Source organism: Leucoraja erinacea, chromosome 1, assembly GCF_028641065.1.
Source record: "Leucoraja erinacea ecotype New England chromosome 1, Leri_hhj_1, whole genome shotgun sequence".
In the NCBI taxonomy this organism is placed as follows: Eukaryota; Metazoa; Chordata; class Chondrichthyes; order Rajiformes; family Rajidae; genus Leucoraja; species Leucoraja erinaceus.
In genome coordinates, this window is record NC_073377.1 from 34,436,404 (window position 1) to 34,461,223 (window position 24,820).

At 43.1% G+C, this 24,820-nt stretch overlaps 1 protein-coding gene across 3 annotated transcripts; it reads left to right on the plus strand.

Moving 5' to 3' along the window:
- Positions 1–113: 113 nt before the first annotated feature.
- On the plus strand, positions 114–22,644 carry tpgs2 (tubulin polyglutamylase complex subunit 2). Of its 3 annotated transcripts, XM_055632465.1 has the most exons (8): positions 164–321; positions 7,060–7,181; positions 8,049–8,128; positions 14,828–14,915; positions 16,041–16,172; positions 17,288–17,401; positions 20,571–20,734; positions 21,221–22,640. In XM_055632465.1, the coding sequence occupies exons 3-8, from the start codon at positions 8,108–8,110 to the stop codon at positions 21,449–21,451; spliced, it is 750 nt and encodes a 249-aa protein (XP_055488440.1). In that variant the 5' UTR covers positions 164–321; positions 7,060–7,181; positions 8,049–8,107; the 3' UTR covers positions 21,452–22,640. The 3 variants fall into 3 exon arrangements, with proteins under 3 accessions (XP_055488446.1, XP_055488434.1, XP_055488440.1); XM_055632459.1 differs by lacking the exon at positions 7,060–7,181 and having other exon boundaries at positions 116–321; positions 21,221–22,639; XM_055632471.1 differs by lacking the exons at positions 7,060–7,181; positions 16,041–16,172 and having other exon boundaries at positions 114–321; positions 21,221–22,644.
- Positions 22,645–24,820: the final 2,176 nt, after the last annotated feature.

The window sequence follows — 24,820 nt, forward strand, 5'->3', positions numbered from 1 at the left end:
GAGTTTAACGCATGCGCTCACTGCGCGTTGGTCGGCGGTTGTGGGCAGGGAGAATGAGGCAACGGAAGGAGACGAGACTACATTTCCCAGAAGGCGTTGGGTTTGACGCATGCACTCACTCACTGCGCATTGGCGGGCAGGAGACTGCAAGGTTGCAGTTCTGTGCAAATCACGTTACATTTTGTTTTGCCAAGTTTATGTTTGTGCTCGCCGCGAGGTAGGGTTGTGGGAATTAGTTCTGGGCCAGGATGGAAGACGATAAAATTACGAATTTGAAGGACTTGGTAGACCGGCTGACGTTTGGCGTAACCAGGATACTGGGTGAGTGAGTGAGTGGAGGGCGGTTACGGTTACCATGGGGAACAGCAGCTGAAAACCGGGCTCAGCAGCTGCTCGGGCGGGAAGAAGTAAACGGAAACAAAAAATGCTGGAACTAAAGCACTCGATCTGTCAGGCAGCGCGTGTGTGGAAAAGGGGAACACATTTCACGTTAGGTCGAAGCCCATTCAACAGACTGGGAAGGATCTACAGCCTCAGACGTTAATTCTAGTTTCAATTCGAGTTAGATTTTGCTGTTCTTGGGACGAACGGAATCAAGAGATCTTCGGGAAAAGCAGGAACGGGGTACTGATTGGTGATGATCAGCCATGATCATATTGAATGGCGGTGCTGGCTCGAAGGGCCGAATGGCCTAGTACTCCTGCACCTAATCTATGTTTCTAATTTCCACAGATGTTGCCTCTCTCGCCCCCCCCCCCAGATGGAATAAGGACAGAGTTCCCCTGGTCCTCATCTTTCTCCCCACGGGTCTCTGCTTCCAACACATCATCCTCTAACATTTGCATCACCTCCAACATGATCCCACCACATTTTCCCATCTCCACCACCAATTTCTGCCTTCTGCAGAGACCACTCCCTCTGCAACTCCTTGCTTCATTCATCACTTTTCATCGAAGCCATACCCTCCCCAGGTACTTTACCCAACAACTGAAGGAACTATTAACCCTGAACATATTCCCCTCCATCCAGGGACCCCAGCAGCCTTACCTGGTGACACAGAGGTTTGTGTACACCACCTCTAACCTGATCCACTGCATCCCATGAACCCGGTGTGGCCTCCTGTAGATAGAAACATAGAAAATAGGTGCAGGAGGAGGCCATCCGGCCCTTCGAGCCAACACCACCATTCATTGCCATTATGGCTGATCGTCCCCAATCAATAACCCGTGCCTGCCTTATCCCCATATCCCTTGATTCCACTAGCCCCTAGAGCTCTATCTAACTCTCTCTTAAATCCATCCAGTGATTTGGCCTCCACTGCCCTCTGTGGCTGGGAATTCCACAAATTCACAACTCTCTGGGTGAAACAGTTCACAACTCTCTGGGTGAAAAAGTCTTCCCCTTTATTCTAAGACTGTGGCCCCTGGTTCGGGACGCCCAACATTGGGAACATGTTTCCTGCATCTAGCTTGTCCAGTCCTTTTATAATTTTAAAGGTACACAAAAATGCTGGAGAAACTCAGCAGGTACAGCAGCATCGCTCCATAGATGCTGCTGCACTCGCTGAGTTTCTCCAGCATTTTTGTGTACCTTCGATCTTCCAGCATCTGCAGTTTCTTCTTGAACTCTTTTATAATTCTATATGTTTCTATAAGATCCCCCCCTCATCCTTCTAAACTCTAGTGAATACAAGCCCAGTCTTTTCAATCTTTCCTCACATGACAGTCCCGCCATCCCAGGGATTAATCTTGTGAACCGACGCTGCACTGCCTCAATCACAAGGATGTCCTTCCTCAAATTAGGAGACCAAAACTGTACGCAATACTCCAGATGTGGTCTTACCAGAGCCCTATACAACTGCAGAAGAACCTCTCTAATCCTATACTGAAATCCTGTTGTTATGAGGGCCAACATTCCATTAGCTTTCTTCACTGCCTGCTGTGCCTGCACACCAACTTTCAATGACCGGTGTACAAGGACACCCAGGTAGTTGAGGCCAGTTCATTGGCTATATTTAAGAGGGAATTAGATGTGGCCCTTGTGGCTAAAGGGATCAGGGGGTATGGAGAGAAGGCAGGTACAGGATACTGAGTTGGATGATCAGCCATGATCATATTGAATGGCAGTGCAGGCTGGAAGGGCCGAATGGCCTACTACTGTACCTATTTTCTATGTCTTTCTTTACCTCCCCCTTACCGAACCTAACCCCATTGAGATAATAATCTGCCCCCTTGTTTTTGCCACCAAAGTGGATAACCTCATATTTATCTATATTATACTGCATCTGCCACGCATCTGCCCACTCACCTAACCTGTCCCAGTCACCCTGCAACCTCCTAAAATCCTCTTCACAGTTCACACTAGCTAGTGTTGCTCCTAATTCCCTCTTCCAAATCATTAATATATATGGTAAACATTTGCGGCCCCAACACCGAGCCTTGCGGCACTCCACTCGCTACTGCCTGCCATTCTGAAAAGGACCCATTCACTCCTAATCTTTGCTTCTTGTCTGCCAACCAATTTTCTATCCACGTCAACACCCTACCCCCAATACCATGCGCTCTATTTTAGTCACCAGTCTCCCGTGCGGGACCTTATCAAAGGCTTTCTGAAAGTCTAGATACACTACATCCATCTAGAATCTCCTTCATCCATTTTACATGTCACATCTTCAAAAAATTCCAGAAGATTAGTCAAGCATGATTTTCCTTTCATAAATCCATGTTGACTTGGACTAATCCTTTTACTGCTATCCAAATGCTCCATTATTACCTCTTTAATAATTGACTCCAGCATCTTTCCCACCACCGAAGTTAGGCTAAATGGTCTGTAATTCCCCATTTTTTTCTCCAGCTTCTTTCTTGAAAAGTGGAATTAGGGGGAAAAGCTATCCTACAATCCACAGGAACTGATCCTGAATCTATTTAACATTGGAAAATGATCACCAATGTGTCCACTATTTCTAGAGCCACCTTCCTGAGGACCCTGGGATGCAGTCCATCAGGCACCGGGGATTTATCATCCTTCAGTCCCATTAGCTTACCCAATACTATTTCTCACCTAATGAAAATTTCTTTCAGTTCTTCAACCGCCCTTAGATCCTCTGTCCTCCAGTACTTCTGGGAGATTGTTTGTGTCTTCCTTAGTGAAGACAGATCCGGAGTACCTGTTCACCTCTTCTGCCATTTCCTTGTTCCCCATAATAATTTCACCCGTGTCTGCCTTCAAGGGACCCACATTTGACTTTGCTACTCTTTTTCCCTTAACATATCTAAAGAAACTTTTATTGTCCTTCTTTATATTCCTGGCCAGTTTCCCTTCGTACTTCATCTTTTCAGCCCGTATAACCCGTTTTGCTTCCTTCTGTTGTCTTATGAAAGTTTCCCAATCCTCTGGCTTCCGGCTACTCTTTGCTGTGTTATACATCTTTTCTTTTAGTTTTATTCTATCCCTAACTTCTCTTGTCAGCCACAGTTGCCTCCTACTCCCCTTAGAATCTTTCTTCATTTTTGGAATTAAATGATCCTGTGTCTTCTGGATTATGCCCAGAACATAGAAACATAGAAAATAGGTGCAGGAGTAGGCCATTCGGCCCTTCGAGCCTGCACCGCCATTCAATATGATCATGGCTGATCATCCAACTCGGTATCCCATACCTGCCTTCTCTCCATACCCTGATCCCCTTAGCCACAAGGGCCACATCTAACTCCCTCTTAAATATAGCCAATGAACTGGCCTCAATTACTTTCTGTGGCAGAGAGTTCCAGAGATTCACCACTCTGCGTGAAAAATGTTTTTCTCATCTTGGTCTTAAGGGATTTCCCCTTTATCCTTAAACTGTGACCCCTAGTCCTGGACTCCCCCAACATTGGGAACAATCTTCCTGCATCTAGCCTGTCCAACCCCTTACGAATTTGGTAATTTTCTATAAGATCCCCCCTCAATCTCCTAAATTCCAGCGAGTACATGCTGAGTCTATCCAGTCTTTCTTCATGTGAAAGTCCTGACATCCCAGGAATCAGTCTGGTGAACCTTCTCTGTACTCCCTCTATGGCAGGAATGTCTTTCCTCAGATTTGGAGACCAAAACTGTATGCAATACTCCAGGTGTAGTCTCACCAAGACCCTGTACAACTGCAGTGGAACCTCCCTGCTCCTATACTCAAATCCTTTTGCTATGAAATTCTTGCCATTGCTGTTCCACCGTCATTCCTGCTAGTATCCTTTTCCAGTCTACCTTGGCCAGCTCCTCTCTCATGCCTTCATAATCCCCTTTGTTCAGCTGTATTACTGTCACTTCCGATTTAACCTTCTCCTTCTCAAATTGTAGATTAAAACAAATCATGTTATCACTACCTCCAAGCGGTTCCTTTACCTTGAGTTCTCTTATCAAATTTGGTTCATTGGATAACACTAAATCCAGAATTGCCTTTTCTCTGGTCGGCCCCATTACAAGCTGTTCTAAGAATCCATCTCGGAGGCACTCTACAAACTCTCTTTCTTGGGGTCCTGAACCAACCTGATTATCCCAGTCTACCTGCATATTGAAATCCCCCATTACCACAGTGGTATTACCTTTGTTACATAATAATAATAATAATTTTATTTATAGAGCACTTTAAAAACAAACATAGCTGCAACAAAGTGCTGTACATCACTAATCATTGACAAAAAAGTTAATACACACCAAAAATAACAATCAAAAGAAATAGTAGGAAAAGACATGTAAAATAAAGAAACATCAAAAAACACCACAAACAGAAGCAAAGCCTCAGGCATGGTCAAAAGCCAGGGTGTACAAATGTGTTTTAACACTGGATTTGAAGATGGACAGTGAGGGGGCCTGTCTGATGTGCAACGGCAGGGTGTTCCAGAGTGCCGGAGCAGCAACAGAGAAGGCTCTATCCCCTCTGAGCCTCCAACTAGACCTCGGTACCTCCAGGAGCAGCTGACCTGAGGGACCAGGCAGGAGTGTGTGGGTGGAGCAGCTCAGAGAGGTGAGGCGGGGCGAGCCCATTCAGAGATTTAAAAACAAATCTGATTACATGCCAGTTTTAACTCCTGCTGCAACTGACACCCTATATCCGGGCTACTATTTGGGGGTCTGTAGATAACACAAATTAGTGTCTACTTGCCTTTGCAATTCCTCAACTCAATCCACAGTGACTCTACCTCGTCAGTTCCTATGTCTTCCCTCGCAAGATACTGAATTCCATTCCTCACCAGAAGAGCTACCCCCCCCCTCCTCTGCCCACCTGCCTGTCCTTTCTATAGGATGTATAACCCTGAATATTAAGTTCCCAGACCCGATCCTCCCGCAGCCACGTCTCGGTAATCCCCACAATGTCATATCTACCAACCTCTAACTGAGCCTCAAGCTCATCTACTTTACTTCTTTTACTTCGTGGAGACCAAGCGCAGACTCAACGACCATTTCACCTAACACTTGCACTTGGTTCTCTAAGGCCTAGTGGATCTCTCATTTTATCTCTCTTTCATATTTCTTTACTGACCTTTCTGTCCTGGGTCTCCTCCATTGCCAGAGTGAGGCCAAGTGCAAACTGGAGGAACAGCACCTCATTCTACTTGGGTAGTTTTACAATCCAACAGTATGAACAAGTATGTAACTTCCAATATAAAAAAATGAACAATGAAATTCTCCAATTGTCATTTTATGTAACTTCAAATATGCATTTTTAGCATCTCCCCTCCCTGCCGCCTCAGGCTTTCTTGCCCCCACACCCTCTTGAAACCGGCTACCCTCCTCGCCAGCCGAACTCTTAGCCCACTATCTGTCGCTCCTCCCTGTACCCCACCCTGGACTCGCCCTTTGCTTCCCTGTCTCCCCTGCCACTTAAATTCCTTTCTCTGTCAGTTATTCCTGACTTTTTTTTTGTAAACTAGCATCTGCAGTTCCTTGTTTCTACATTTAGACACATCCTGAGTTGTGTATTCAATGATTTGTCTTTAACAATCTGTTAATACAGGAGCTAGCCATCTAATGTCACCCCTGGTCGCATCATTAGTTTCAATGAGGGCCCATTAATATGAATAATTCATCGATTGTCTCTCCCTTTATAGGTTAAGTGGTACAAAATCATAATGTGTCACACTGGTTGATTAGATTTGATGGCCTTAAAGTACTAGTGCAAGTTAAACTAAACAGAGTGTTTCTTTCTTTTTGAATTTTAATTCATAGGAACTGTAGATATTAGTTAACAGAAAAGACCCAGAGTGCCTCTCCGAACTCTGCCTGACCCGTTGAGTTACTCCAGCACTGTCTTTTTTTTTTTGTTTCAATTTAATAAAGGAATCTAATTCTAATTCTAATTATAATTAATGCCTGCTTGCCACATCATTCCATAAATCCGGAATCACCCCAATACCTTCAAGTTTAAAAGATACTGATGGTCAGGTTTGTGAACTGTGAATGATGAGATATTGTAAGTTTAAGTAAAAAAGAAAAAGGAAGCCCATGCAAGGTTTAGGAAGCTGAAATTTGAAAATGGCCATTGAAGAACATAAAGAAAGCAGGAAGGAATTTAAAGAAGGACAAGACTAAGTAGGATCTGTTGGGTCCCATGTTCACACGGAAGGGCTGGTCTCCTAACACAATATTCCACGTCAACACCAATTCCAAAATTGGGGGGGGGGGGCTTTTATGGAGCGCTAGTATGGGTTTGGTGGGCCGAAGGGACTGATTTCCAGTGGGCTAGTATGGACATTGTGTGCTGAATGGATTCTTGGGCTGGCAGCTCAGTCACTCGGGCCTGGTGGGCTGGTAGCTCAGTCACTCAGGGCTAGTGGGCTGGCAGCTCAGTCACTCAGAGCTGGTGCGCTGGCAGCTCAGTCACTCGGGGCTGGTGGGCTGGCAGCTCACTCATAGCTATTCCTTGAAATTCCATTCCTGGCAGGGTGCAGGCCACCACATTCAATTGCATAGCATTCCAGGCAGAGTGCAAGCCACCAAATTGCCAAATAACTCATTGCATTGTCATTAAGGGCTAACAAATCATTTATTGCAAGTACATTGCAGATTCACAGTTCAGTTGATTCACAGCTTCGAATGACAGTCATGGCCTCTCCCTTGCGTTCTTGCGCAGTGACTGACTCCCGTCCAGGCATCCGGGGTTTTCTAGTCCAGCCCGCCCCAGGTGGTGATGTTGGATCTCGAGCATTAAGGTAAGATCTATCCTAGCTTTATTGAGAGACGCAAGTGAGGAAATTGCTGACCTTAACAAAGATCTTTCAATTCTTTAGCCTCTAATTAGAGGATTGGAGAGTTGCTAATATTATTCCTTTGTTGTTTTAAAAACAAAAGGAAATAGGAATAAGCCAGGAAATTGTAAACCAGTGAGCCTTACATCAGTGGTACAGAAGTTACTGGAGAGAATCCTTAGGGATAGCATTTATTCGCAACAGGATGGACTAATTAGGGAAAGTTAACATAGCTTTGCCCAGGCACATAAAATGTTATGTCTTGCAAACTTAATTATGTTTTTTTAAATAAGTAACAAAGGCAATCATTGGTATTTATAAAGTCCCTCATGGTAGACTGAGCTATAAAAATAAAATTTACAGGATTCACTGTGACTTGGTCGTGTGGTTTCAGAAATGGATTTTTAATCAAAGACACAGGGTTGCGGTGGAAGGCTGTAACTTGGGCTGGGTGTCTGTGACCAGTGGTCCCACAGGGATCTAACCATCAGCTTATCAAAAAAGGCCCCTCATCTATATCCACCTGTCATTTGCCAGGTTTTGTCTGCTCTTTCTTTCTTCCAGCTTTCCTCCCAATCATAATCATTCTGAAAAAGGGTCTGACGCAAAACATCACCTATCCATATTCTCCAGAGATGCTGCCTGACCTGCTGAGTTACTCCAGCACTGTCTTTTTTTTTGTAAACCAGCATCTGCAGTTCCATGTTTCTATTTTTAACAATGATGCTATTCTGCCCCATTCAAGTAAAGACAGCTGATGTTAACAAATTGGTAAAACTACAATTTAAAATAAAAATCTCCAAATATGTTTACTCTTAACTTTTATTTTAGAAAGTCGACCTGGTGTGACAGAAGTTAGATATGTAGAAAGGGACCCAGCAGAACGCCATATGATTGTATCATGGGAACAGGTGAGCAATTTTATACTTCTAAAGGAGATTCAACCATATGATTGACTAACATTACCCCTCTGCATCCCTCTCTAGAATGCCTATTTACTTGTGAGCTAAGCCTTTACCATTTGTGAACATATAGTGACTGATTAGCTTGGCCTAATGGTCTTCAAGGAAACCTGGCCGAGGAATGACACCACCCCATCAATTATCCTGCCTGTGCTGTCACAATGCTATTGTGTCTCTTAAATCTAAAGCGCACATTAATCTGTCTCCATAATAATCTGGTACTTTATCTCGTTTAAGCACCTTGCTTGACCTACTGCCTTATTGAGGTTTTCTTTGCCTACTTCCAATATAAAATTAGATTTATATTTAGCCTTGTTGGTTCACATTTCCTTCCTTTCTTAAGCCATTTTTTAATAATTAATTGGCAGTTTCTACATCAATCATAGCTTCTCCCATTAAATTATAAAACAAATAGTTATTTCAGTAGGAAAGAACTGCAGATACTGGTTTAAATCAAAGGTAGACAAAATGCTGGTGTAACTCAGCGGGACAGGTATAGATGCTGCCAGTCCCGCCCGCTGAGTTACTCCAGCATTTTGTGTCTACCAAATAGTTATTTCAGCCATTTGTAGATCAGAACCTTGTGGTATCAATTGATTGCTGGGAGATGTATTCCCATGTTAAAAATATAATTCTGTATGCACTCATGTTAATTGAAAACAACTGCACTTCTCAAATTCAGTCATTCTTCAACTCGTAATGTTTATTCTACTTAATGAATGCAAAGCTGAATAAGACCGTAGCAAAGAAAAGTTGTGGTCACTCTTTGTACTCCAGAATAATATTGGAATAGTGAATTATTTGGCAGCTGCAGGTAGAATTCAGAGGTGCTTGTGTTCCAGCCAGATCTCACAATGGATTTTTTAAACCAGAAAATGTTGAAAATATTGAATCATTTCACTCTCGGGGCGTTTTCTGTTTTACTTCAGATTTCCAGCATCCACAATATTTTGTTTTTGACCAAATGCCTACACTGGGGGTGGGGAAGATACGGAGATAAACTAATCGTTTAAATGTTGCCAGGAATGTAAAATATGGAGTATGAATTGGAGGTTGTAGAACCATTATGTTGAATGGGAGTTCAAATGATGGGAAATTCACCTCTTCTAGTGCGACGCGGTGTTACTAACCCTAGATCAGGCACTCCGCGCTTCAGCATTATACCATTTTATCCTTTGTGGGGGGAAAAGGGGAATTTAAAAAAGATATATTAATAGTTTATGGGTTTTACAAAAATGGGTGGAATCTCAGATATGAATTTTCCTTTGCAATCCCAGAATACCTTGTAATAAAAAAAATTTTTTGACTATTATCCCAGAAATTATGAATTCCACATTATATCACATGCCACCTTTGTTACGTAAAATGACATGGTCATCGATTTATCATGAGCATTTGCTTGTAGTTTTAGTAGCATTTCGTCCAATTTCAATCTACAACAGGGACAATGTACAGTGCATTCAGAAAGTATTCAGATCCCTTCACTTTTTCCACATTTTGTTACATTACAGCCTTATTTTAAAATGGATTAAATTCATTTTTTTATCACCAATCCACACTATACCCCAGAATGAAGAAGTGAAACCAGATGTTTAGAAATTTTTGCAAAGTAATTAAAAAGAAATAACTGAAATATCACATTTACATTCAGACCGTTTGCTATGACACTCAAAATTGAGCTTAGATGCATCCTGTTTCCATTGATTATCCTTGAAATGTTTCTACAACTTGATTAGAGTCCACCAGTGGTAAATTAAATTGATTTTACATGATTTGGAAAGGTCCTGCAGTTGACAGTGCATGTCAGAGCAAAAACCAAGCCATGAAGATGAAGGAATTGTCCATTGACCTCCGAGACAGGATTGAGTTGAGACACAGAATTGGGGAAGGGTATAAAACAATTTCTGCAGCATTGCAGGTCCCGAAGAGCACAGTGGCCTCTGTCATTCTTAAATGGAAGAACTTTGGAAACACCAGGACTCTTCAAACTGGCTAAACTGTGCAATCGGGATAGAAGGGCCTTGGTCAGGGAGGTGACCAAGAACACGATGGTCACTCTGACAGAGCTCCAGAATTCCTTTGTGGAGATGGGACAACCTTCCAGAAGGACAACTATATCTGCAGCACTCCACCAATCAGGCCTTTGTGGTAGAGTGGCCAGACGGAAGCCACTCCTCAGTAGAAGGCAAATGACAGCCCATTTGGAGTTTGCTAAAAGACACTCAGACCATGAGAAACAAGATTCTCTGGTCTGATAAAACTAAGATTGAACTCTTTGGCCTGAATGCCAAGTGTCACATCTGGAGGTAACCAGACACCGCTCATCACCTGGCCAATACCATACCTAGGGTGAAGTGAAGCATGGTGGTGTTTTTCAGCGGCAGGAACTGGGAGACTAGTCAGGATCGAGGGAAAGATGAACGGAGCAAAGTACAGAGAGATCCTTGATGAAAACCTGCTCCAGAGCATTCTGGACCTCAGACTGGGGCAGAGGTTCACCTTCCAACAGGACAACGACCCAAAGCACACAGCCAAGACACTGCAGGAGTGGCTTCGTGACAAGTCTGTGTGTATCCTTGAGTGGCCCCCAGCCAGAGCGATCGAACATCTCTGGAGGGACTTGAAAATAGCTGTGCATCAACACTCCCCATCCAACCTGACAGAGCTTGAGAGGATCTGCAGAGCAGAATGGGAGAAATTACCCAAATACAGGTGTGTAGCGTCATACCCAAGAAGACTTGAGGCTGTATTCGTTGCCAAAGGTGCCTCAACAAAGTACTGAGTAAAGGGACTGAATACTTATGTACATGTGATATTTCAGTTATCTATCTATCTATCTTCTATCTAATATATAAAACTCTGTGGCTGCCGCCTGCCGTCCGTCCGGCTGCCTTTCTGCCTTTTGATTCGTTCCATCGTGTGATGTCATAATGCCCAATGCTCGCAGATGTCCATTCGGAATGGATCCATTTACATGGACGGCTGCGGGCCGCCTTTCTTCCTTTGATTCCCTGCAACTCCGAAACCAGACGCAGAATCGCCGACATCTTTTCCATTTCGGTAGAGATTTCACTTTTCTTTCTAAGTATCCGCTCCTCATTACATTTTTTCATGTTTAAGTACACGTTTTTAATCAAATCCTTCTCCCCCCCCCCCAATATTTCAAAAATAAACTGGCTTCTCACCCATAGAAGCAGCACCAGCCCCAGCCCCTGCTGAATGTTCCATCGTGTGATGTCACAATGCCTGATGCTCACAGATGTCCAATCGGAATGGATTCATTTACATATGCCTTTGCAGGAGCCCCTGCCCATGGTGAACGTTCCATTGTGTGATGTCACAATGCCCAATGGTTCACATTTGTCCAATCAGAATGGATTCATTTACACATGCCTTTGCAGGAGCCCCAGCACCTGGTGAACGTTCCATCGTGTGATGTCACAATGCCCAATGCTCAAAGACATTCTTGCCATAGAGGGAGTACAGAGAAGATTCACCAGACTGATTCCTGGGATGTCAGGACTTTCATTTGAAAAAGACTGGATAGACTCGGCTTGTACTCGCTAGGTTTTAGAAGATTGAGGGGGGATCTTATAGAAACTCCTGATTACATTTCGTCGTGTTTATGTACACATTTTTAATCAAATCCTTCCCCCCCCCCCCCCCCCCCCCCCCATATTAAAAAAAAAAAAAACTGGTATCTCACCCATAGAATCAACCCCAGCCCCAGCCCCTGGTGACCGTTCCATCGTGTGATGTCACAATGCCCAATGCCCAAAGACATTGTTGCCATAGAGGGAGTGCAGAGAAGGTTCACCAGACTGATTCCTGGGATGTCAGGACTTTCATATGAAGAAAGTCTGGATAGACTCGGCTTGTACTCGTTAGAATTTAGAAGATTGAGGGGTGATCTTATAGAATCTTATGTTTCTATGTTTCCCTCTCCCCACCCCTCTCCCTCTCCCACCCATCCCTCTCTCCCCCACCCCCTTCACTCTCTACCCCACCCCCCATCCCCCCCACCCCCTTCCCCCTACCCCTCTGTCCCTCTTCCACCACTCTCCCTATCCCTCCCTCCCCACTCATCCACTTCTCTCCCCCCTTCCCCTCCACTCTCTCTCCTCCCTACTCTTTCCCTCTCCCTCCCCCCACCCACCCCTCTCCACCTCCCTCCCTCCTCCCCTCACTCCCCATCCCCCCCCCCCCCCCCACATCTCTCTCTCTCCCATCCCCCTCTCCTCACCCCCTACCCCGCTCTCATTTCCCTCCCAAATCTGTCCCGTTTCCTCCTCCTCCTCCTCCTCCCCTCCCCTCCCTCTTCTCACCCCCCCCCCCCCCCCTCCCCCCACCTGTGTGTTTGGGGGGTGGTTAATGTAAGTGTGATGCCGCAGCCCCCCCCCCCCCCCCCCCCCCCAAACGCCATTGGGGAAACAGACCCAACGGGTCTGCACTTGGTCTAGTTATATATTAAAACTCTGTGGCTGCCGCCTGCCGTCCGTCCGGCTGCCTTTCTGCCTTTTGATTTGTTTCCATCGTGTGATGTCACAATGCCCAATGCTCGCAAATGTCCAATCGGAATGAATCAATTTACATGTACGGCTGCCTTTCTTCCTTTGATTCCTTGCCACGCCGAATCCAGGCGCAGAATCGCCGAGATCTTTTCCATTTCGGTAGAGATTTCACTTTTTTGGGGCAGTGTTCTGTGAGGAGGATGCTATCCGCCTTGGATAGGCTGGGTGAGTAGGCAAATGTTTGGCAGATGCAGTATAATGTGGATAAATGTGATGTATCCATTTTTTGGCAAAACAACAGGAAGCAGACTCAAATCCTTCTGGTGGCCGACTAGGAAAGGGGAGAGATTCAGCGAGACCTGCCCCCCCCCCCCCCCCCATTGAAAGTAGGCATGCAGGTGGCAGCAGGCAAAAATAAATGGTATGTTAGCTTCATAGCAAAAGGATTTGAGTATAATCAGCCCCAGTTCTACCAGTGGTACAGGGTCTTGGTGAGACCACACCGGGAGTATTGCGTACAGTTTTGGTCTCCTAATCTGAGGAAGGACATTCTTGCCATAGAGGGAGTGCAGAGACGGTTCACCAGACTGATTCCTGGGATGTCAGGACTGTCATATGAAGAAAGACTGGATAGACTTGGTTTATACTCTCTAGAATTTAGAAGATTGAGAGGAGATCTTATAGAAACTTACAAAATTCTTAAGGGGTTGGACAGGCTAGATGCAGGAAGATTGCTCCAGAAGTTGGGGAAGTCCAGGACAAGGGGTCACAGCTTAAGGATAAGGGGGAAACTTCTTTTACGACCGAGATGAGAATAACATTTTTCACGCAGATAGTGGTGAATCTCTGGAACTCTCTGCCGCAGAAGGTAGTTGAGGCCAGTTCATTGGCTATATTTAAGAGGGAGTTAGATGTGGCCCTTGTGACTAAAGGGTTCAGGGGGTATGGAGAGAAGGCAGGTACAGGATACCGAGTTGGATGAACAGCCATGATCATATTGAATGGTGGTGCAGGCTCGAAGGGTACCGAATGGCCTACTCCTGCACTTAATTTCTATGTTTCCATGTTTCCCTCGCCTCACCTCTCTCCCTCTGCCACCCATCCCTCTCTCTCCCACACCCCCCTTCCCTCTCTCCCCCAGCCCCCTTCCCCCTACCCCTGTCCCTCTTCCACCATTCCCCCCTCCCCCTCCCTCCCCACTCTTCCACTTCTCCCCCCCTTACCCCACCCCACCCCTCCCCCTCCCCCCTCTTCCCCTCTCTCTTCCCCTCTCCCCCCCCACCCCTTCCTCCTACCCCTCTGTTCCTCTTCCACCACTCCCCCCGTCCCTCTTCCACCACTCCACGCTACCCCTACTACCCCTCCCTCCCCACTCTACCACACTTCTCTCCCCTTCTCCTCCCCTCTCTCCCTCTCCTCTCCCTCTCCTCCTCCCCTCTCCCATCCCTCTCTCCCCCACCCCCCTTCCCTCTCTAACCCCACCCCCTTCCCTCTCTCCCCCCGCCCCCTTCCCCCTATCCCTCTGTCCCTCTTCCATCACTCCCCCTACCCCTCACCTCCTCCCTCTCCACTCTTCCACTCTCCCCTTCCCCCTCCACTCTCCCTCCCCACCCTTTCCCCTCCCCCCCCCCACCCCTCTCCCTCCCTCCCCCTCCTTCCCCTCCCCCCTCCCTCCCCCCCCCCCCCCCACATCTCTCTCCCCATCCCCCCTCTCTCAGGCCCCCCTATCCCGCTGTCCTTTCCCTCCCAAATATGTCCCGTTTCTTCCTCTCTCCTCCCTCCCCTCTTCTCACCCCCCTCCCTCCACCTGTGTGTTTGGGGGGTGGTTAATGTGAGTGTGATGCCGCAGCCCCCCCCCAACGGGTCTGCACTTGGTCTAGTTTCTTTTTAGTTACTTTGCAAAAATTTCTAAACACCTGTTTTCACTTTTTTATTATGAGATATTGTGTGTAAGTTGATAATTTAAAGAAATGAATTGAATCCATTTTAGAATAAGGATGTAACAACAAAATGTGGAAAAAGTGAAGTGGTCTGAATACTTTCTGAATGCACTGTATTAGGCATTTTACATACTTCAATGATAAACAAATGATAATTTTATCACTTATGGAACAATCATTTTTTTACATTTATATAGAAGTACTGTTGTTCACTCCCAGAGGATCTAAGGAACTTTTATCTAATGACTGATGGTTTTTTGATGACTTGGAGTATCAAATTTGATGGTAAGACTATTGTGATAAAATAGTTTTGCATTCTATTAGTTGTTTTTCCGTATTATTGGACAAGATGTGATTATAGTAACTTGGTGACGTGGTGATTGAATACTGTACTTATTGTACTAGCATATAAAGAAATATACAATTCTTCTTAATGTATATTCTGTTCTCTTTTTGTAACTTGCCTACATTTACAATGAAAACTTTCAGTACTAACTTGTTGTATTATAATTATATTCTCCTGCCTGTGATGGCATTTCTGCATTTTAATAAGCAAGCAAGTGGAATTATAACATGAGATGTTTATGAAGGCTATTTCACTTTCAATCTGAGACATAAGAATTAAAAAGGGTAAAGATGAACAATAAGGTTTTTAATAAAGTCTAACTGTTTCTCAAATGTTGGGATAGTCTCTGCCTCAACTACCTCCTCTGGCAGCTTGTTCCATACTCCCACCACCCTTTGTGTGGAAATAGCTATCCCTCATATTCCCATTAAATCTTTTGCCCTTCACGTTAAACCTATGTCCTCTGGTCCTCGATTCACCTACTCTGAACAAGAGATTCTGTTACCTGGTCTATTCCTAATGATTTTATACACCTCTATAAGATCATTCCTCATACTCCCGTGCTCCAAGGAGTAGAGTCCCAGCCTACTCAACCTCTCTGTATAGATCAGACCCTCTGGTCCTGGCAACATCCTCGTAAAACTTCTCTGTACCCTTTCCAGTTTGTAAAGCTTCCGCTGTAGCACTCTATGACTTTATGCTTGTGCAAACGGCAGTTTATCACTCTTGACTCTTGTAGCAACAAGGAACCGCACATGCTGATTAACGGTGCTGAAGTAACTCAGTGGGCCAGGCAGCATCTCTGGAGATAAAAGATGTGACATTTTGGGTCGGGAACCTTGTTCAGACTTGAAGTCACCTATCCTTTTTCTCCAAGGATGCTGTCAGACCTGTTGAGTTACTCCAGCACTTTGTGTCTACTCCTGACTCTTGCTTCATTTTCCCATGCAAGGATAAGTAGAAGATTATAAAGCTAGTAGTATTTAGGTAAGCTCTACTGCACCACATAGTACATTGTGAAAATGTTTTGTTTTTTGACAAGTAAAATTGTACATCTTTCTTAGGCAGTAACATGCAATTGGGAACAATGTTAATCAACAGTGTTTCAGCACTCTGTCGACTGGGCACAACATCCATTTACAACTTGCCAAATGCTGCCACTTTGGCAGACCTAGAAAGTGATACAGAGGATGAAGGTACTGTGCAGTCAAGATTTAAGGGGTGTTTGGAGAGGTGGTGCTTCAAGTGCAGCATGGACACTGCCTCGGCACCGGCTACTTTCAGCGTTCACTGAATCATAAACTGTCTTTGATACCCATGGAATCCCCACCCCAGGATAATTAATTGTAACAAATGAGGGGGGACTTGATAGAGGTCTTTAAAATGATGAGAGGGATAGACAGAGTTGGCGTGGATAAGCTTTTCCCACTGAGAGTAGGGAAGATTCAAACAAGAGGACATGACTTGAGAATTAAGGGACAGAAGTTTAGGGGTAACATGAGGGGGAACTTCTTTACTCGGAGAGTGGTGGCTGTGTGGAATGAGCTTCCAGTGAAGGTGGTGGAGGCAGGTACGTTTTTATCATTTAAAAATAAATTGGATAGTTATATGGACGGGAAAGGAATGGAGGGTTATGGTCTGAGCGCGGGTATATGGGACTAGGGGAGAATACGTGTTCGGCACGGACTAGAAGGGTCGAGATGGCCTGTTCCCGTGCTGTAATTGTTATATGGTTATTATATGGTTATATTTATTTCCGCAAAAATTGCAGTCTGCCCACTGCATACCTTACAGTTCAGCCAAACTATTAGCAATGGACCTATCATACACTAGGACGGCACAATGGCACCTTTGGTAGAGCTGCTGCCTCACAGCACCAGATACCCAGGTTCGATCCTGACCTCAGATCCTGTTTGTCTGGAGTGTGCCCATTCTCCCTGTGACTCCATGGGTTTCCTCCAGGTGCTCAATTTTCGCATACATCAGAAAGACACATGACTTTGTAGGTTAATTAGGCGCTGTAAATTTCCTATAGTGAATGAGAAGTGAATTAATGGAGTAAGGAGTGAATGAGAAATTGGAATAATATAGAACTAGTGCGAAAAGATGATCGATGGTGGACTCAGTGGGCCAAAGGGCTTGTTTCCATGCTGTATCTCTAAAACTAAATTACTTATGGTGTAAGTTTTCTTTTTCTTACTGACTGGTGTCTCTCAACATTGTGCTTCACTTGCAATTAATAGTACTCCCAATTATGATACAAAATGTGGTATTTAATAAACTTTTGTATTAATTAATCCTTTTTCTTAAGATAAAGAAGAAACGTTCAAGAAACCACATTTTAATTCACAATGTCGGATTTTTGAGTTGGATTCTTGTGATGGAAATGGGAAAGTTTGCCTTGTTTACAAAAACACCCAATCAGGTACTCTTTAATCTAATCAAAGTGTTGTAGATATCAGTGATTATAGCTGTGTGTATACTTCATTGTAAAAATAATTACAATTGCAAGAGGAAGTAAGGATATTTTAGTCATCTCTATAATTCTAAAATGTGTGTCGTTTGTAACCTAGCCTGTGCAATTCCTTGTTTCTGTTGATCATAATTAAGGTCAAAGAATATTCATCAGAACTGGCACAGGCAGATGTGACTGGATAAAGTAGAATTTCTCTGATAGGTTAATGTCAAAATTACGGTAATTGCAGGCTAAGTCTAAATCTCAAGAGTCAAGTCAAGAGTTTTATTGTCATATGTCCCAGAAAGGACAATGAAATTCTTACTTGCTACAACAGAATTTGTAAACATAGTACATAACATGGAGAAGAAAAAAAAGTTCAGTGTGTGTGTATACATGCACACATACTCAATAAATAAATACAATGTAGTAATAATAATAATAGTCTGTTGCAGTTCAGAGCTTATTTGTTGTCATGGCTGTAGGGAAGAAGCTGTGCCTGAACCTGGACTTTACAGATTTCAGGCTCCTGTACCTTCTTCCGGGTGGCAATGGTGAAATGAGTGTGTGGCCAGGATGGTGTGGGTCTTTGATGGTGTTGGCTACCTTTTTGAGGCAGCTACTTCAATAGATCCCTTCGATGGTGGGGAGGTCAAAGCCGGTGATGTTAGAGGTTATTTGTTTAATTACTGTAAAGCAGGCAGTTAGAGGGAAGAAAATTGAGCTAAAGCTCATGGGTAAAGGGGTTAAAAGGAGCAGGATGGCTAAGGATGTCAGCGAGACCAAGCGTAGACTAGGCAACCATTTCACCGAATCGAATAACCCTAATGCGCTCTGTTTGCTATGACCTACTGGATCTCCCATTTGCTAACAGTTTAAACTCCCCTTCCTATTCCTATACTGAACTTTCTGCAGTTGGCCTCCATAATTGTTAGTGAGGCCAAATGCATTCGAGAAGACCATGTATTCCACTTGACTAATCTACAACCAATGGTATAGCAATGTTACAAAATTTTGAGATTTAAAAAATCAAGTCTGCAATTTATCCCATCAGATAAAGCATAACAATAAGTTTAATTTGACACCTAATTCACTTTCATATCTCAAGTAATAAAAAAGTTATGGCCATTTTCATACTCGGAAATTAGCATCTTGTTCCCTATTGATTTTCTATGGACATAACAAAAAAGCTGTGATCGTGGACAGTCAAAAGCCCATAACCTTCTTAAAAATTAAGAGAACTGAATGAAATTTTCAGTTATCATAGATTGAAGCATTCTGAAACAAATATAAAATAATCTTACTTGGATGACCTGAAATTAAAGCATATAATTAGTTAGTTACCCAATTGTAGCTAATTTCAAACTTCAAATACTAGATCTAAACATCTATCCATTTCTTAATAAATGATTAACATTTTTAAATAGCCCAAGTGTCCAAATAATATTCACAAATAATTCACAATAAAACATGATTTTTAAATTTCATTTACATCAATTTATAGGCCAAATGGAAGGAATTTAGTGTTCAATTGCTGTAAATTAAAGTCAATTTAAATCGGCTTTCTAGTGGGTTCCTGTGAACGCGCTGGTTTAGAACGTTCACATTGCGCTGGATTTGTGCCCTCAAATGCCCAGAAAAATACTGCGGGATATAAAGAGCCCAAAATGAACTACTCGCTATAGAAAACTTTATAGACAGGGTCAGCAGCGTGTTAGTCTTTTCAACTTTTTTTATTTTTTGAGTATGTCTTAAAGTCTGTTTTTAGTGTTTCTCAGTGTGTTTTGTGTGGGGGGTGGTGTGGGGGGGTAAGGGGGAAACCGTTTCGGCCATGGAGAGGCGACTTTTTCTAGGTCGCCTCCCCCGTGGCCTAACAGCGAGGATCGGCGCGGCCTTTCCCGGAGACACGCCCGGGGCTCGGGACTCCGGCGGCGGGTGCAGCGTGGAATGTCAGCACGGAGCTGGGGCTCGCTGGAGGGGAGCGCTTCGTTCCGTTGGCCCGCAGCAGACGGCAGCCTGAAGCCGCGGTCTGCACAGTTCCAGCTGGCGCGGCGTCTACAGCCCGGGATCCCTCGTGGGGGACCCGGGGGGAAGAAGAAGCTTCCTCCGCCGGCCCGCGGCCAACTTCTACCGCGGGTCCGGTATGGACTTAACATCACCCCTGGAGGGGAGCTTCGACCGCCGGCCCTGCAGACTGCGGTGCTTATGGCTGCGACGCTGAGGGAACTTTAAATCTTCGGCCGCCGGCCTGCGGCCTACACCAACTAAAAGCCGCGGTCTCCGGTGGGGAGGAGCTGACTCTGGACTTACCTGGACTTGTACCTTGTCCTTTTACCATCTGGACGCCCGCAGCAACGGCTGCAGAGGGTTGAGGTCCCGACCACGGGGGGAAATGGAGGAGGACTGGCCAAATTGTGTGCCTTCCACCACAGTGATGAATGCTGTGGTGGATGTTTATGTTAAAAACTTTATTGTGTTTTTGTGTGTGCCCTTTATCATTGTATCGCTGCTGACGTATCATTTCACTTGCACTTTTTGTGCAATGTGACAAATAAACATTGTATTGTATTGTATTGTATATACAAGCCCCATTTAATGTAAAAATAAGGTACATACCTTTAATTGTTTGCTTTATAAAACCCTGGGGCTGCGAGAGGTTGCGGATTGAGAGAGTGATTTTTAAACTACTATAAATATTATACAAGGCCATAAAAACTAATAATACCTTTTGCGACGGGGTCTTTCAGCGATTTTCCGTTAATGATTTACTAGGCTGAACATTTTCGATTGGAACAGCCTAGTAAAAATCGCGTTTTAAACCCGCCCCCTCTAAACAGCGCCAAAATCGCGCACACGGGGTAGGGCAGATGCTCAGCCACGATTCAGGTAGGTTTTGTAACATACCTAAATGGTATGAACATTGAATTTTCCAATTTCAAGTAATGCCCCTGCTACTCATCTCCCCTTTCTATTATAATTTCAAAAGTATAAAATTGAAGGAATGTTTGCCACATATTGATTTTATATTTCTCCCTAGTCAAACATATGATTGTTTTTGTATCTAACATGTTTAAAAACGTTATTTTAATGGGAGAAAATCAAATGTCCTGGTCATTTATAGATAAACTTTTTTCCACAGGAGTTGTATCTTCTTGTGCAGAAATCTGGTTCCTGGATAGAGCACTTTACTGGCATTTTTTAACTGATACATTCACAGGCTACTATCGACTTATGCTCATTCACTTGGGACTACCCCAATGGCAGTATGCACTAACAAAATATGGCATTAGTCCTCAGGCTAAGGTAGGAACTGTTATATTTAATGTGCTGTAAAAGCAGTAAAGTTTCTTTTCAATTGAATAGCATGATGCTGATCCAAAGTAATGATGTGCAAATGGGATATTTTGTTTAGGTGGTTTCATAAATTCAGAGAAGGGACATTCTAAACTTCATTTTGGTGAATTTTCTGTTTGTGGCTCAACCAATTTGCTGCCCTATCACAATCAGGTTATTCAAAAAGACCATTAAATTAATTGGAATCTTTTAGTGTTTGACGCATGGAATCAGAATCCTGATGCTCAAGCTGGAATAACATGACAAATACAGGGTACAATCAAATCAATCATTCAGATTTGTCAGCATCAAAATATTGGTACATACTTTAAGAAATTACAACTGTGATGGGTTGTGGTATCTTTCCAATGATTTCAGGTATTCCTTAAATTGTATTTTTTTCTACATTTAAATGCAAGTGAATAGGCTTTAACAACATATTCTCTTTATTTTCAGCAATGGTTCAATATGTACAAGCCTATTGCCTACAATTCCAATGTGGTAGCAGATGACGACATGGCTTTCATTAATAAGTTAGATCCTAATCAAGTGTTTAAGACCAAAAATAAGCTTCAACCCGCAAGAAAAAAGACTTGTGTTCCGATAGCTGGACCACAGAAGAGTCAGGCCAGTTTGGTCACAAACAAAAACTTAACTCAAATGGGAAGTACTACTACCAAAAAATGATTCCTTATTTTATGTGCTAACATCTGGAACAATTGATGCAGACATTTGTCTGTTTTGTCAACTGAGTATTTATACTTATGCTGCTGTCACAAAGAGGCAAGACAGACTGGATGAAGATAACGAAAGTAATATTGATCCAGCTTCCTGCAAGTACAGAAAAGGTGGTGTATGAATGTTGTTGCCATCATGTACATCATGATGCAAATGCATGGTTTGCAAAATACATTATTATGATGATGAAGGCTCTCACTGGTACAATACGTGTTAATAATTACTAACCCACAGTTCTTTTAAGCTTGTTCAAGTTTTAAATGCAAGTTTGAAATTTAATGAAGTATGCTATGCAAATGGAATCTGTGGTATTATCTATTTTTGTTATACTCAATCAGATTTCAGTTGGTTATGAAGCTACCTATCTTATGAATAAAACAATAAACAATATAGTGCAGGATCACTGATTTCACTCCAGAATGCATGTAATTGATAGCCAGAACAATTTTTTACATAGATGATTTATTAAAGTTTCCCCCTCCATGGTAGTTCCCTTCATTTCACGGAGAATAAGAAATAACCATTTTATGACAACAGAGCCTTGAATCATCTGGTATAATCTTTCAGTTAAAATATATATTTCATTTGAACAAATTGCAAGTTTATATGAGCACTGAGCAGGTAGTAACTTTCCAATGTGCTGCATATCTCTAATATGATAATTTTTAATGGTAATTAGGAAAAATTGTTATTGCTTACTATTGTTTCTATTTCAGATTTAATCAGGCTAATATTTCTTGATTTACATAATACTAAACCTTAAGTTTCTGACATGCTTCAGACTTTTCTTTTATTTACATCTATCAGATCTACCCTCATTCTCCGGCATTCTAGAGAAAACCGAGTTTGTTCAACCTCTGTAGCTAATACCTCGTAATCCAAGCAGCAGTCTGGAAAACCTCTTCTGCATCCTCCCCAAAGTCTTATCATCCTTCCTGCAATGGGACAACCAGAACTGTACAATAGGTGCAGGAGCAGGCCATTTGGCCCTTCGAAATACTCCAAATGCACCCAAATCAAAGTCCTCTAAAGCTGCAACATGTTAAGCCTCGACCAATGAAAGCTAGTAAACCATTCACCACCTTTACCACTCTATCTACTTGTGTTACCATTTTAGGAAACTATGGACCTGGACCCAAGCTCCTTTTGCACATTAATGCCACCAACTGTAAACCTTTCCCTTGCATTCAACCTCTCAAAGTGCAACACCTCAAAAACCTAGGAAGTAGTTGAGCCTGGTACTATAACAGCATTTTAAAAGACACTTGGACAGGTATATGGATAGGAAAGGTTTGGAGGCATCTTGGACAAACATTGGCAAATGGAACTAACTTAGGAGAAGCGTCTTGATTGTTCAGTTTAGTTTATAGTCACGTGTACTGAGGTACAGTGAAAAGCTTTTGTTGCGTGCTATCAAGTCAGCAGAAAGCCAATACATGATTACAATCGAGCCATTTATAGTTTATAAATACATGATATGCAAATAATGTTTTATGCAAAGTAAAGCGTGCAAAGTTTGATCAAGGATAGTCCGAGGGTCACCAGAGATAAACAGTAGTTCAGCATTGCTCTCTGGTTGTGGCAGGATGATTCAGGTGCCTGGGAAGAATCTGTCCCTGAATCTGGACGTGTGCGTTTTCACACTTCTATACCTTTTGCCTGATGGGAGAGGAGAGAAGAGGGAGTGGCCAGGGTGCGACCTGTCCCCGATTATGCTGCTGGCCTTGCCGAAGCTGCGGGAGGTTTAAGTGGAGTCAATAGAGAAGAAGGGTCTCGATGCAAAATGTCACCCATTCCTTCTCTCCAGAGATGCTGCCTGTCCTGCTGAGTTACTACATTTTTTTTGGTCTGGGCCACGTCCACAATTCGCTGCAATTTCTTGTGGATGGTTGACATGGAAGAGCTAGTTTTGGTGCTGTATGATTCCACGACCTCACCCTTGCTAATATGGAGTTAGTGCAGGAAACTCACGCTGAGGCAACAGTTTTGCTACGGTCATGGAATGATGGAGCAGGCATGAGGGGCCGAATGGCTTGCTGCTGTTTCAATTTATTACATCTTCATAAAATTTCAGATTTAATTGGGCTATTTTGTAACATCTCTTTAGATTTACATAACACTAAACCTCAAAGTTTCTGACATGCTTCAGACTTACTATTGTTTATTTAAAATTAATACGTATAATGACACTTAATTTATTTACTTATTTGAGAGTAAGGTAAGGTTGTTGTAACTTCCATGTGCTGCTTTTATTTCTCTTCCTGTCTTTGGGAAGCTGCAGTTTACAATTTATTCCCTATTTCCTTACAATTAATAATGGAAAATCCAAGTTAAGTTTTGTGTTCATCCCACAATGCTGGAAAATTGGTGCCAAAGTGAATCTTCTTTTGACTCCACTTAAGGATATTATAAATTAGAAACTTTTTAAATCTCCCCTTGCTATAATCAAGCTAACATGCGACTGACGTTAACAGACTAATAGCGTCCGCTACCATGCACGGTGCAGTGGTAGAGTTGCTGCCTCACAGCACCAGAGACCCAGATTCAAACCTGATTATGGGTTTCCATACAGATGTTCTCCCTGTGACTGTGTGGGTTTTCTCCGGGTGCTTCTCCCACGATCCAAAGATGTGAGGTTTGTAGGTTAATTGGTTTCTAAAAATTGTCCGTAGTGTGTAGAATAGAACTGCTGTACGGGTGATTGTTGGTCGGTGCAGACTAGGTGGCCCAAAGGGCCTGTTTCCAAGCTGTATCTCTCAACTAATGTGCTTTCTGAAATGTTCAAAGTTAATTTTTGACATGCCATATATTCAGCTACGACAGAACAATATTGGTACTCCTCTGACCTCTTGATATATACCGCGCCACAATTAGATGTCTCTAATAATGTAAGGAGAGACTCTCCTGAAATACGTCAAGCACTCTTTATTGCTTAAATGTGTTCTATCAGCCTAGAATGCAAAATAATATTTAATATTATTTAGATTAAATAGCTTGGTAGAGATTTTACTCATTGAAGAAGATCAGTGATCAGACATTGTAAATATTTTCTTGCACTATTTATTTGCTTGATATGTACTCAGTGAAGTGCCAAAAAGATTGCACATTTTATTTGCTTTTACTTGCATACTTTTATGCTGTACCTGCATACTTTTACTTGCAATGTAAAGCCGTGCCATATTTATGACATTTACACACATTCTATTGAGATATGTAGAAAACCTAGTCTTGGAAAGGGATTAAATCGGTCGCCAATATTTTATGTAACTTTTTTTTCTGTCAATTACATAATTTATTATGTTGATAACTACATTTTTT